This window comes from Grus americana, chromosome 22 (genome assembly GCF_028858705.1).
Source record: "Grus americana isolate bGruAme1 chromosome 22, bGruAme1.mat, whole genome shotgun sequence".
Classification (NCBI taxonomy): domain Eukaryota; kingdom Metazoa; phylum Chordata; class Aves; order Gruiformes; family Gruidae; genus Grus; species Grus americana.
In genome coordinates this window covers 1,002,285-1,016,391 of record NC_072873.1, presented here as the reverse complement: position 1 = coordinate 1,016,391, position 14,107 = coordinate 1,002,285, and the positions used below count along the sequence as shown (strand labels likewise).

The following is a 14,107-nucleotide window of genomic DNA, read 5'->3' as shown; positions in this document are numbered from 1 at the left end:
GCGAGCACCCTGCGATGCCGTGGCAAGCGTCGCGGTACGGCCACGCTGAGCATCCCGGGTGGGGGGGGCGGGGGCAGACGCCTCCGAAGGATGCTGCTGCTCTTTTAGGGGGGCAATTAAATGAGGCAACCCCCCAGTAAATGTCCAACCAGAAAGAAAAAAACCCATTTCCTTTCTGATTTTATTAATTTCTTTATTAAAGCCTGATACAAAGGTAGACAGAGAAAGGAAGAAAAACCAAACCCCAAAGCTCTCAACATCGTTTATTTTGGACACCTAATTAATTAAACTAAACCAACCCAAACATGAGGCAGGGCAGCCCCGGGCACGGCAGCACCCCCCCCCAAGCCCCACGCTGATTTTGGGGACCCTCACGCTTTGATTTATGCAAAAAGGAGCAAATTTGCAGCCTGATGGGGTGCGCTGCACCCTGGCTGGGGTCAGGGCAGGATCAGCCCTGGCACAAGCAGGGGGATGCTCGGCCGGTTTGGGAGCAATCCCGGCAGAAATGGGACAAGACGCAGTCAGCAAGCGAGGGAAAAAAATCAGGGAAAAACTACATGGATTTAACTGAAACGCTAAAAAAAGGAAGAGGAATGATATTAATGCTAATTCATCAGTTAAACGACACTGCCAGACTGGTCCGTAGAGTTTAGGCCCTGACCAGGATCCTTTAAAATCAGCCTTTCTAGAAAATTGTAAATTTTTATATAGGTTCTCTCTAGTATGTACACACACACACACACACACACACGGCCCCCGCCGCAGGCAGGAGCACAATCAGCCTTTGGAAATAAATTACAACCCCCCCAATCACTAGCATCAAATATACAGATCACTCCTTGTAGCTGCTTTTTTTTTTTCTTTTCTCATTTTTTCCTTTTTTTAAGGTGCTTTTTGGATCTTTTTTGAGATTTTCATTTGGTTCTGAGTGAATCCTACCTGCAGAAGCATCAGCATGGTTTTTTTTTTTTTTTTTGGCGTTTTTAGCATAATTATCTTCATTGCAAATATATAAACCCCCTCGCTGGACTATTTACATCCCGACCTCGGGGAGACGCTGTGAGCGGCTGCGAGGGCTCGTTAGCACTGAAAGTTCGTCTGGGGAAGAGGGGCCGGGCGGGGGGGGCTCCCCGGGGTAGGCAGTGGGGCTGGGGGGATCGGGGGGACCCCGTCCCGCTGCGTCACCATCCCCATCGCGTCGCCTTCCTCCGGCTCCTTCCTGTGCTCGGTGCCCGGTCACAGCCCCGGGGTGGCCTTGGGGACGGGACGGTGACACGGGGCACGGGCCATCCCGCCCTGCCATGGGGTGGGGGACAGCCCACGGGACCCCCCCAGCCTGGGCAGCCCCTTCCCCAGCAGGTAGCAAAGTGTGGGCGAGATCACACCATCCAAAATGTTAAAAAAAGGGGAAAAAAAAAAAAAAAAGGCTCCACTCACAGGGTGCGCAGGTGGGGCTGGGGCTCAGGGGCCGCGTCCCCAAGTCCCCCGCTGTCGCCCAGCGCCCCGGGATGGCAGCAGTGGAGCTACAAGCGGGTGGATGGGGGGAGCCGGGGGGGGCGCGGGGCTGTTCGGGGGGGCGGGCGGCGACGAGCCCTTAGCTGGGCATCTGCACCTCGTTGTACACGTCCGTGCCCTCCAGCTCTTCGAAGGTCACCATGGCGTCGTCTGCATCCAGCTGGAGGGACGGGACGGGGCGTTAGGTGGGACGGGGGCACCGGCGAGGATGAGGATGGGGACGGGGATGGGGACAGGGAGGGGCACGGGGACAAGGACAGCACCGCGGTGGCTCCCAGCCCGTGCCGGGGCTACGTACGCATTTCAGCTCGATGTCCCGGAAGATCTTGGGCAGCAGGAAGCGCCGCAGGGGCACGGTGAGGATGAGGACGAAGGGCAGCGCCAGCGAGGCCGGGGTGGACTTCACTACCCACAGCAGCACGAGGACGACGATCTGGGTGCCGGTGAAGAGGTGCATCCGCCAAGTCTTCACCTGCAGGACGAGGAGCCCAGCGGGGTCAGGGTGGTGGGTCCAGCACCCCGCACCCTTCCTGGGGTGCTGGGGGGACACGACCAGCGGCCCAAAGAGCCCAGCGAAGGTCAGCGCCGAAGGAGGAGGCTCTCTGGGGGAGCCCCAAGCAGTCGCGGGCAGCACCACGGGGTGCCGCAGCCCTGGACACCCCCAAGCCCACAGCCACCGAGCCGGGTGACACAGGGCTCACTCACCCGGGTGACGTAGGGCTCTTTGGGGTGGTACTTGGGTGGCATCAGCAAGAGCAGGATGCGGTCAAAGAGCTGGATGCCGAAGAGGGAGGTGACACCCATGTAGAGGAAGATGCCAAAGAGCACGGCCAGCGGGATGTACTTCAGGATGGGCTCCATGAAGATGGAGATGCCTGCGGTGGAGGAGGAGAGGTCAGGGAGAGCTGTTGGGGACACCCAGCCCTCGCTGCCCGGGGTGGGGGGCACCTTCCCAGCTCACCGATGAGCACGGCCACCACCAAGCCGCTGAGGCGCTGTTCCTTGACCTCCAAGATTTGGGACTTCTGGTTGGGAGAGGTGGTCTTGCTCATGACGGTGAGGGCGTTGGCGTGGGTGATGGTGCGGACGGTGGTGGCGCTGAGCCAGGGCATGCCGAAGAGGGCGGCCAGCCCCCCCATGGCCACGATCAGCAGCAGGTCCAGGTGGAAACCGGAGCCCTTCACCAGCTTCCTCTCGGGCTTGCTGACGATGAGGCTGCCGGGGACAGAGGGGGAAGAGTCGGCGGGGGGGGGTCCCCTTCCATCCCGTCCTGCCAGGCGCCCCGCAGGTGTGTCCCCTCCCCGTATCCCACCCCCCCCCAGTCCTCACGTGGTGATCTGCGTCTCGAGGAAGATGAGGATGAAGACCAGGATGGCGGGCACCACGGAAGCGAACATCATCCAGATGGGGAAGGTGGTGTCCTGTCCCATGGGGTTGATAAACCAGCCCCGGGCGGACGCGTTGGTGACCTGCAGCCCTTTGGGGACGTTCAGTTTCTGGATGGGAGCAGAGATGGAGGAGTGAGGGGACGGGGCACCCAGCTGCACACCCCCGTGTCGGGGACACCCGTCCCCGCGCGGCCCTGCCCTCCCGCTGCTCCCGGACCTGCGTGTACGTGTCCTTGATGAAGAAGTCAGCCAGCGCCATGATGAAGATGGAAATGGGCACCCCGAAGTCCCCGATCAAACGCCGGACCTGTGGGGACACCGTGACCGCGTTAAGCCCAACTACGTCCCCACCCGGCCGAGGGGTTCCCCCCCGCCTTGTCCCCGGTGGCAGCGAGCTCTGGCAAATACCTCCATGGGAGCATGCAATGAGTTTGCGCGGTCTCGGCCAGCCCGCTTTCGGGAAACCGCACCCGCTGAGCTCCCGTTTCACCCCCAGCGCTGCCCCCGCCGAGGGTCCAGTGGGGTGGGGGTATGCCACTGTGCCCCCCCGCCCCGTCCTCACCCTGCCAGGCAGGAAAGCGCTGTTCTTGAACTTGCGGAGGAAGAAGGCCAGGAAGAAGGTGCCGGCCATGAGGACGAGGGACAGCAGCGCCGTGTTGGGCTCCGGCACCTTGGGCTCGGGCACGGACTTCACGTTGTACTGCCGCTGTAACGGGTGATCCTTGAAGATCTGGGGAGGGAAGGGGAAAGGGTCAGGGAGGATGGGATCCCCGCTAGCGGGTGGGTTTGGGGGATCCCCTGCGCCCCTCCTGCCATGCTGGGAGCCCCGCGGCACCATCCTGGCGGGTGCGTGGGTGCGGGGTGCGTGCCAGGGTGACCGGCGAGGCCGGGAGCTTGGCACATGGTGAGCAGGAGGTTATTTTTAGGCTCGGTTTTCTCCACACCCCTTTGGAAACGGGGCCAGAGCAGGGGCTGGGTGGCACGGTGGGGACAGATGAGCGTGGCCCTGCTGCGGACCGTGCGTCTCCCGGGGTGTCTGGGGCTGTGCTGAGCTTGTGGAGGGGTACACGGGGGGGGTCCAGGGTGTGATGGGGCATGTGTCCCGCCTGTCACCTCTCCAGCACCAAAGATGTCCCTGTGGGCACCCAGTGCACGGGGTGACACCGTCCCATTGCTACCGGCCACCCGGCGAGGATCTGCGCCAGGGCATGGGGGAAGAAATCGGGGCGCTCCAGGCAGTTCCTGGGCAAGGACCATGTCTGCTGCGGCCCAGGTGGGACATCTGCCTGGCCTTCACCTCCCTGCCCCAAAATCCCCCTGCAGAGAGAGGCACGAGATGGGAAACACCTGGGAAGGGGGAGAAAACGCTGGGAGACGGGCTCCATCCCTTGGCTGCATCCCTCGCCCGGCTCCCACCGTTTCTATGGAAACCCGGGTGATGGCCACAATCTGCACCCCCCCCACCCCCCCCTGCCGCGGGACCCCTGCGCCCCTCACCGTGACGAGCTTGGAGAAGGTCTCGTAGATGAAGATGAGGGAGATGAGGAAAGAGAAGATCTCCTGGGTGTAGCGGGACAGGTAGCGCACCAGGAAGCTGGCCTCGCAGCCCACCACCAGCAGCACCAGCAGGATCAGCCAGAAGCCGATCCAGACCCGGCCCACGATGTACTCCATGCCATGGTCATTGCAGAACTGGGGACCCAGAGGGCACAGCCCCGTCAGCGCCCTGGAGCCCTTGGCACAGGCACCCGGGTGTGCTGGACCCCAAGGTCCCATGGGGGGTCCTGGGGGGGGGGGGGCCGGGATGGGGACGGCGGTGCCTCGGTGGGGCAGGACCCCCGTGGGGTCGCTCGTCTGGCAGCACGGCAATGGCAGCAGCTGCCCGGCATCGCCCGTGTGGTGTCAGCTATTTGGCATCACCCACGTGGCGTCACACGCCTCGCATCACCCCATGCCATCACCCGGATGGCTCTGCCTGCATGATATCACGCCTGTGCCATCGCTTACGTGGCATCACCCACGCAGCAACACCCCTGTGCCGTCCCACCGGTGCCACCCCCCCATGGCACCCCCTCATGGCAGCACCCCCATGCCATCACCCACGTGGCAGCACCCCGTGCCTCTGCCGGGGCTGGTGGAGACCCCACGAGCCCGCTGTGGGGACCACCGGCGGCAGGCGGGGGGCACCCAGGGGTGCGGGGTGGCACCCACCGAGTAGAAGGCTTCCTCAAAGACAAGGAGGGGCCCCGAGAAGCCAACGACGAGCAGGGGCTGGGCGCTGAGGATGCTGAAGAGGACGCACTGCACGCAGGTGGAGATGAGCAGCTCCGACACCCCCATCATGCCCTTGGTCTTCTCACCTGGGGGGGGGCAGAGCCGGTGAGCGCTGGGGGGGGCACAGCGCTGTGTACCCCCATCCCAAACGCCTCGGCACCAGGATTGGGGGGTGCAATACCCCCCCCAGGAGCACCCGCAGGGGATGGTGCTGCAGGCAGTGGCACCCTGCTCCCCCAGCCCCCTGCCCAGCCTGGGGACATCCCCGTCCCCTGGCACGTCCCCAGCCTGTCCCCCCCATTACTCAGCAAGCCTCCAAAGGTGACAGCAGGTGACAGCGCCGCAAAGTAGATGAAGATCATGGCAGCCAGGCACTGGGGGCTGAAGGCATCCTTGATGTCGCTGAGATATTTGGGGTACCGGCGGCGGATGTCCCGCACCAGCCCCCCAAAGGGTCTCTTCGTCCTGCGCAGGGGGTCGTCGTCCTCCGGCACCGGTGCCACCAGCCCTGGGGACACAAGCAGGCAGCCATGGGGGGACCCCGCGTGCAAGGGGGGGTCCCACCAGCCACAGGGCCGGGGGATCCCAGGGGGCCGGGGTGGTCCCCGCCATACCCGGCTCTTTTTGGAAGCCCTCGCCCGGCGCCTTCTCGGGGGGCTGGTAGCGGCGGCGGAGCAGCTCGTGCTGCAGCGGCACCAGGCTGCGGAGGAGCTGCTCGTTCGGGGTCTCAGTGGGCGGCAGGACGATGCTGGCCTCCAGGAAGTCCTCCACCCCCCGCAGCAGGTCCTGGCGGCCCTCGGCCAGGTACGCATCCCGGCGAAAGACCTGCAGGGTGGCCCGGGGGCAGGTGCTCAGCCGTCTCCAGCACCCTTGGGTGCTGCTGGGCACCCGCCCAACCCCTGAGCATCCTCACGAGGATCAGGCATCATGGGGACACGGGGATGATGGGGGGCATGGGGACACAGGGGCTTGGGGACATGGGGATAAGAGGGGACAAGGGGACACGGGGGACACAGGACCACAGGAGCATGGGGACGTGGGCACAAGGGGATATTTGACCTCAGGGGCATGGGGACACAGGCGAATGGGGACATGGGAGCATGGGGTCCCAGGGACACAGAAGTGTGGGGACGGGGACGCATGTGGCCATGGGGATGTGGAGACGCAGAAGGATGAGGACACAGGTGCGTGGGGACAAGGGGACGCAGGGGCATGAGCACAGAGAGGGACGTGGCGCAGGTGGACGAGCCCTATGAGGGGGTGCAGCCCCAGAGCTGGGGACGTCGGGGTGCTCGGGGGGGCTGGTGGTGGCGGCAGTGCCGGTGGCAATGGCGGGCGAGCCGTACCCTCTCGGACATCATGGTGGCCACAGCGCGGCCGATCTCGTGGTAGCTGATGTGGGGGGTGCTGGGGCCCAGAACCACGAAGAGGAAGCGGACGGGCAGGGACACGTTGAGGACGGCGTCCAGTGTCACTGCGTCCTTCAGGCGCACGAAGGCCAGCGTCGGCTGCTCCAGGAAGGCTGCACAGCCTGGGGGGAGGACGGGACGGGACGGGGGTCATGGGGGGCCAGGCACAGGGACACGGGGCACAGGGACATGGGGATATGGAGACAAGGTGACACAGAGGCTTGGGGACGTGGAGGGACAACGGGAATAGGATAGGGGCACAAAGGCACAAGGACGCTGAGGCACGGGGACACGGGGACAGGTGGGCACGGGAGTACGGGGACACGGGGACACGGGGGACACAGAGACATGAGGACACGGGGGCACAGGGGAGTGGAGAAATGGGACGTGAGGACGAGGGACACGGGGACACGGGGCCCAGAGAGCAGCGCTGAGCGGCAGCAGGCGACGGCGAGGGCTGAGGATGGGGAAGAGTCAAAAAAGGTGCAAGAAAAGCAGCGAGTGAGCGGGCGGCAGACACCAAAGCTCCCGCTGTGCACCCTGGCCCCGCACCCACCGCCCCGACCCTGCGCCCGCAGCCCCGCTGACCGCTCACCCACGAGGACCAGCGTGGCCTCAGCATCCTCGGGGACCTGCTCGGGGAGAAGGGGTCTGGTGGTCCCGCTCAGGCTCTGCGGTGGGCAGACAAGAGGCAGGACTCAGCTGGCTGTCCTTGGTGGCCGTCCCCGAATGGCTCCCCTGTCCCCTGCACGTCCCCCTCCGTCCCCTGCCAGCCTAGCTCCCTCACTACCACCTCGGCACCATCCCATGGCAATGGCTCCCCTGCTTGCACGTGTGCACGTGTGCGTGCATGCACCTGCAAGTGTGAAGGTGTGTGCATGTGCCTGCACAAGTGTGCACGTGCGTGCATGTGTGTGCATGTGTGCACCTGCGTGAGGGTGAGAGAACGTGGCGTGCATGGGAGTTTGCGGGGGGGGGGGTGTTTGTGCCCATGCACTTGTGCATGCTTGTGCCTGTGTGAGTGTGTGTGGATAGGTGTGCAAGTGTGCACGTGTGTGTGTCAGTGGGCGTGTGCACTCTCTGGGGACGCACAGCACATGGGTCCCTGCGAGAGCCTGCGCGCCGCTTGGTGTGCACACCCACGTGTGCCAAAGTGTGTGCACGTGTGTGTGTGTGCGCGCGCACGCGTGTGTGCACCTCGTGTGCACCTCCCAGCAGCCCTCCCCACACCCTGGCTGGACCTGGCACCCCCAACCCCTGCCCCCAACGCCCCCCGCCCCCCGCCGCAGCCCCATCCCCGCTCGCCTGCTCGGTGCCGGCCAGCCTGCGCATCTCCAGGGGCTGCTGCTCCGGCAGCAGCGGCTGCTCCGGCTCTGCCTGGCCCGTGCCCGAGCGCGGCAGCTGTGCCGGCCGCAGGGTCCTGACCGACTCGGCGTCGCTGGGGTGTCTAGAGCAGCGGGGGGGGGGGCGGCGTCAGACGGGCCAGCGCCACTGACCACCCCCCCCAGAACCCCATAAGACAGCCCCGGCCCCTGGGGTGCACGAGGACCCCCAAACCGGGCTGGAAGGCAAAGCCAAACGGCAGAGGGGCTTTTCCGCCCCGTGCCAGGCTCCAGCGGGACTCGGCGGAGGCAGGTCCAGCCCCGACATCGGGGTCCCCCCACGGGGCCGTCCACCCCGGCCGTACTTGTGCTGCAGCAGCAGCGTCCTCAGGATGTCCTCCCGGTCCTGCGGCTTGATCTGCCCCTCGTAGATCATCTGGTCGATGAGGACGTGGGCGATGGCCGCCAGCGAGGTGGCTGCCACATCGAGGAGCACGGCGCCTGCAGGGACAGCACGGTCACCGGCCGGCCGCTGCGGGGTCCCCACTGCCATCCCGGCCCCAGCCGGCGTCCCCACCTCTGGCCAAAGCCCGGTGGATATCCAGGAGGCTGCGGTAGGTCAGGAAGGAGAGATGGGGCTGGCCCCAGTGCCCGGCTTCCTTGAAGTCCTCCTCCAGCTTGAGCCAGTGGCCGGCCTCCATCCAGAACATCTCCGCTCTGCTGTCCATGACCAGCTCGTGCAGCTCCACGTAGCCCTACAGCCAGGGCCGGGGGGAGTCAGGGTCCCCCCAGCCACATCCGGGACCCCCAGGAGCCCCAGAGCTGTGGCTGCCCGTGCCAGCACCCCCCCCCCATGCCCCCATGTCCCCGGGGGGGCTGGCGGGGGGTTGGTCCCCGGGTGGCCACCGCCGGGAATGGAGAGGGAACGGGGGTCCCTGGGGCAGCACCCACCTCATGGGTGTCCCGCCGGGACACAGGCCTCCTGCTCCCCGCCGCCTCCAGGTCCACATTGGTCACTGATGAAGCTGCGAGCGGAGCCACCGCCACGTTAGCTGGTCCCTGCCCTGGCCCGGACCCCCCCTGGGGTCTGTCGAAGGCTTGTCCCCCCCCATCACTCCCATCCCGTACCCGGCTGGGGTTGCCTGGATGTGTCCCCTGCTCCGTCATCCCCATCCCAGAGCCGGCTGGGACACGCTGGACGTGTCCCCCTCCCATTGCCCCATCCCAGACCCAGCTGGGGTTTGCTGGATGTGCCCCTCCATCACCCCCCCGCCCTGCCGGTGCCCACCTCCGGCCCCTCGCATCCCCGCAGCCCAGCTCCGGGGCAGGGTGACAGTCTGGGGACATCACCGGGGTGGGGGTAAGGGCAGGGCTCCTGGCCATGCTCTGCCCCACCGCCCTGCCGCCGGCACAACCCCGACCCCAGCACCAAGCACTGCCCCTTGAACCGGGGTGGGGACGGGGACAGCACATCCCCGGCCAGCCAGACCCCAGGAGCTCAAGGTGTCCCCGTCCCCCGCCTACCTGCGGCCCCCCTGCGCTCCCCACGGCCCCGCAGGCTCCGTCCCTATAAAGCGGGGGCCAAGCCCCACGCCCCGCGGCCGCCCTGTGTGCACCGTAAATCCCGGAGCGCTCTGCCTTTGCTGACAGTAAACACCAGCGCGGCTCCCGCCCGCCCGCAGCCGCCCCAGTGCCCGGGACAGGCTCACTCCGTCCCCCTCCACCCCGCTGGGGACCACCGCGGTCCCCCCGCTGCCCCCGGCCAGGTCACCCGGTGGGGTGATGCCGCAGGACCGGCATCCCCTCTGTCGGCTGAAGGATGCTGCGCCCACGGGAGTGGGGACGGGGCATGTCGTTCCCCCCCCCCCCCCGTTGTCCCCGACGGCGTTGGCCGTGGCACATGGGCACGAGCCTGTCCTCGTCCCGGCCCGCTTCCGCTGCCGCCGAGCCGCCCGGCGCCAGCCGGTGTTCAGCCCCAAGTGGTTCTTGTCCTCACCCCAAACAAAGACTTTATTTATCCTCAATCAGCAGGCAATTACGGGCAAGTGGCAGCGGTCACCTCGTGGCGTGCCCTGACGCCTGGGTGACGGTCACCCCGCGGAGAGCGGGGCCGGGGGTGGCAAAGCCGGGGCGGGCGGCGCGACGGAGGGCTGGTGGGGAGGGACGCCAAGGCTGGGCTTCGTCCCCCGGCGCCCCCACGGTCACTCACGCTGCCCTCCGCCGCGGCGGCTCGCCTGTTCCGGGGGGGCCCCTGCCGCGCGCCTCCTCCCATCCAGGTCATAGCATCCCCGCCGGCTGGGCAAATACTGGCTGCAAAACACACACCGCCGGGACGGGGGGGTCAGCGCCGGGCACCCACGGGTACCGGCAGCCTCCCCTTGCCGATGCCAGCCGGGCAGGTGGGGCAGCGTCTGGCCCCCTCCCCGATTTGGGGAACTCACCGCAGGGGCGTCAGCTCCTCGGCTCTGGCCCTCCACGTGTGCAAGGGGGACCCGGTGCCAGCGCCGGCCCCTGCGCAGAACAGGCGGCAGCGTTACCCCCCGACCTGTGTCACCCCAAACGGGGACCCGAGGGTCCAGATGGCGAGAAGCGGCGCAGCCCAAGCACCCCCTCGGGGAGGCAGCTCTGAATAAATCAAGCTTCGGGCAAGGGGATGCTCCGGGGCACACAGCCACCCCCCAAACTCCCCTCGCCCCCCTGCCCTGGGGCTGTTGGTCATGGCCTCAAGGACCGTGGATGTCCCTGAGCTCAGCCCCCTCTCGGGCACCCGCAGCTCTCGCACTGGAGGTGGCACCTCACCAGCTGCGGGGCTTCGGCAAAGGGTGCCGCTGCCTTTGGGTGATGCTGGGTGTCCCTGCCTGACTGCCCTGGGCTCCGAGCAAGCCCTGCTGCCCACGCAACGCTGGCACCCGTGCAACGCTGGCACCCGTGCAACGCTGCTGCCCGTGCAACGCTGCTGCCCATGCAACACGTCTGTGCAACACTGGCACCCATGCAATGCTGGTGCCTATGCAACGCTGGTGCTCATGCAACACTGGCACTGATGCAACACGTCTGTACAACGCTAGTGCCCACGCAACACGTCTGTGCCAAGCTTGCACCCATGCAACTTGGTGCTGATGCAACACTGGTGCCCATGCAACGCTGGCACCTATACAATGCTGGCACCTATACAATGCTGGCACCTATACAATGCCAGCACCCATGCAACATGCCTGTGCCATGATGGTACTCATGCATAGCTGGCACCCATAAAACTCAGGCGCCCATGCAACGTGCACCCTTGAACCGCTGGTGCCCCTGCAACGCTGGCACCCACCCGGTGCCGGTTCCCGTGCAGCGCTGGTGCCCGTGTGGTGCCATTGCTCACGCAACGCCGTCACCCATGCAATGCCGTCACCTCTGCAACGCCGGCGCCCATACGATACCGGCGCCCATGCAACGCCATCCCCCGTGCAACGCCGCTGCCCGTGCGTGCCCAGCGTCCCCCAGCACCCAAGGGAGCCACTCACTGCTCATCTCCCCCAGCGATAGCTGGGAAGCCTTTACTCTGGCGTCCTCGTAGCCCTCGGGGTCCAGGCTCCTCCTCATCCTCTCCTCGTAGTCCTGCTGTGGGACAGAGAGAAGGGTGCTCAGCGGGGACCGGCACCCCCAGCGCCTCGCAGGGGCCATGCCGGGGGCGGGGGCTGGCCGGGGCGCAGCGGCAGAGCCAGGGCTCGGGGCCGGGTCTCCCTACCTGGCCGGGCCCCTCCATGGCTCCGGGCTCGGCCCCCGCCTCGCCGCGTCCCGGCGCTCAGCCCGGCGGCACCATAACCCGGCGCTCTGGGCGTCGGGGCGGGCGTGGGGGAGAGGGAGAGAGAGGCCGTTAGCGGGGGGGCAGGGCAGCGCTCGGTGCCCCCCCCCCCCCCCGGGACGGGGGGGTTCGTCCCCTGGGCCGGGGCTGGGGCCGGGCGCCGGGGTCGTTCCCGCAGCCCCCGCCGGCGGAACCCGGGAGGGGCCGGGGGTCCCCGGGGAAGCGGTGCCGTGCCCCGCCGCCCTGCGCGATGGGAACCGACGTCAGGCGACGGCAGAGCCCCGGCAGCTTCCCACCAGGGACGCGGCATCCCGCCCCGGCCCACCCATGCCCACGCACGCCGGCTGGTCCCGCCGCGTCCTGCACCGCGCCCGGGGGTCAGGTCCCGTACGGCCCCACGCACGTGGGCTGGGTCCCACACTGCAGCGCCCGGGGCCCCCGCAGCCCCCTGGCAGAGCGCTGGGGTGAGAACGGGGAAACTGAGGCACAGCTGTGCTCACCGGGACCTCTGGGAGCGGGACGGCACAGGCGCCCCGCAGCACCCCCGGCCCCCCCCCCCCCCAGCTGCCCCGGGGCCGTGCCGGGGAACCACCGCCAGGGGGCGCCCTGCCCCCGCGCTCCGCGCCCCCCGCCCCGGGGCAGCCCGAGGGACCCACGCGTGGGACCCCCCGTAACCCCCCACCCCCGTCAGCCTCCACCTGCCCCCCAGCCCAGAGCTTCCGGGGGGCTCCTGCCCCGGGACCCCCAGCCCCCCCCCTGCCCCCGCCCCCCGTGGGGACCCCCCCAGGTTGGGGAGGACGGGGGATCCCGGCTGCCCCCCGCCAACCCGGTGCAGGGAGCCCCACCCAGGGACGGGCTCACGGGGGGGGGGGGGGGGCGTGCAAGGTCAGGGCGTGGGGGGCTTCGGGGGGACCAGCCCCCCCAGATCTCACCAGGGTGATGCGGGAGCTCGCTCCCGGCCGGGGGCCGCGGGAGTCGGGGTGGGGTCACGGAGACCCCGCTGAGGCCACGGGATCCCCGACGGGGCGCGGGCGCTGCGGCGGGGCCATGGGAACCTCGGCCGGCTCCGGACCCAGCCTCCTCCTTCCTGCCCCGCCTGGCCCCGCAGCGCCGGCGGCCCCCGGCCCCCCAGGCCGGCCTGTCCCGCGCCCCAGGCCCACCCCAGCCCCGCCGGCGGCTCTTGCATCAGCCCGGTGCGCCGGGCTGCACCCCGCTGATAACACCCAGCCCGCGGCGGCCCCCGCCCCGCTCCCACTGCTGCCCCGCGCTGCCCTGGGGTCCAGGTGCTGCCCCGAGGCCGGGGTGAGGGGCTGGGGGACCCGCGGGGCACTGGTCACCCTGCGCCCAGGTCACCCGGGCCTGCCAAATCCATCCCTGTGCCGCCCTGCACCGTATAGAGCCCGTACATTATTCTACATGGTGTGTGAGGTATAGAGCCCACAGGTCCTGCACCAGATTGTCTTGTGCACACGATGAAGAGCCTGTTCCTCATACATGATACACCCCATGGGCGCAGTATAGAGCCCACACCTCCCACATCTTGTGCATGGTATGGAGCCCATACCTCCTACACCACACGCCCCACGTGTGCAGTATAGAGCCCGTATCTCCTACACCACATAGCCAACGTGCTCGGTATAAAGCCCATACCTCCCACGCTGCGCAGCTAACGTGACTCAGGACTGGCCTCGTGCCTCCTACGCCGTATATCCAGCACAGCTCAGTATGGAGCCCATACCTCCCAAAGCACACATCGCACGGAGCCCATACCTCCCACGCCATCCACGCAGCGTGGCTCGGTGCAGGACCTCCCTCCCACAGCAGGTGCTCAGTATGGAGCCCATACATCCCACGCCATCCGTGCAGCGCGGCTCAGCTCCCTCACGCAGCAGGTACCCGATGTGGCTCAGTATGGATCCCATACATCCCACACCATCCACATGGCACAGCTGGGCTCCCTCCCGCAGCGGGTACCACCGTGGCTCAGCATGGAGCCCGTACCCACCTGGCCCACAGCATCTCCCACCCCAGCACACCCCGCTCCCAACCCTACAGACCCCACCCCACACCGGGGGCACCCTGGGGTGCTCCCCACCCCACCTGGCCCCACCGTCCCCTGCCCACCCTGTCCTCCCACTCCCAGCACCCAGGGACGCCCCAAGGTGCCGACGCTGCCCGTGACCCCGCACCTACCCCTGGGGTGCCTCCGCGACGCCCCTGCCCTCGCCGCCAGTCCCTGCCTGGGCTCTGCCTGCTGCTGCCCGCAGGGAAAGAGCCGCACGGCACGGGGGAGCGTGCCCAAATGCCCTGAGTCACGTTCACCTCCCTAATCTCCCCCCCCCGGGCTCACCCGGCCCCCCCCCCCCCGGGGCCCCCCGTAAACAAGGTTATCGGGGTGCAACA

At 67.6% G+C, this 14,107-nt stretch overlaps 1 protein-coding gene across 10 annotated transcripts; it reads right to left on the bottom strand.

The window, feature by feature from the left end:
- Positions 1-247: 247 nt before the first annotated feature.
- SLC4A1 (solute carrier family 4 member 1 (Diego blood group)) lies at positions 248-14,015 on the bottom strand. 10 transcript variants are annotated; one of them, XM_054801181.1, is made up of 22 exons: positions 13,898-14,007; positions 11,648-11,733; positions 11,424-11,520; positions 10,353-10,422; positions 10,121-10,221; positions 8,863-8,936; positions 8,489-8,666; positions 8,277-8,412; positions 7,895-8,036; positions 7,185-7,260; positions 6,527-6,711; positions 5,795-6,005; positions 5,485-5,688; positions 5,118-5,266; positions 4,404-4,598; positions 3,469-3,636; positions 3,124-3,213; positions 2,848-3,014; positions 2,480-2,733; positions 2,224-2,393; positions 1,817-1,990; positions 248-1,678 (listed from the first exon to the last, which is right to left on the bottom strand). In XM_054801181.1, the coding sequence occupies exons 2-22, from the start codon at positions 11,663-11,665 to the stop codon at positions 1,598-1,600; spliced, it is 2,940 nt and encodes a 979-aa protein (XP_054657156.1). In that variant the 5' UTR covers positions 11,666-11,733; positions 13,898-14,007; the 3' UTR covers positions 248-1,597. The 10 variants fall into 10 exon arrangements, with proteins under 10 accessions (XP_054657156.1, XP_054657158.1, XP_054657157.1 ...); XM_054801183.1 differs by having other exon boundaries at positions 11,424-11,517; XM_054801182.1 differs by lacking the exon at positions 13,898-14,007 and adding an exon at positions 12,637-12,655.
- Positions 14,016-14,107: the final 92 nt, after the last annotated feature.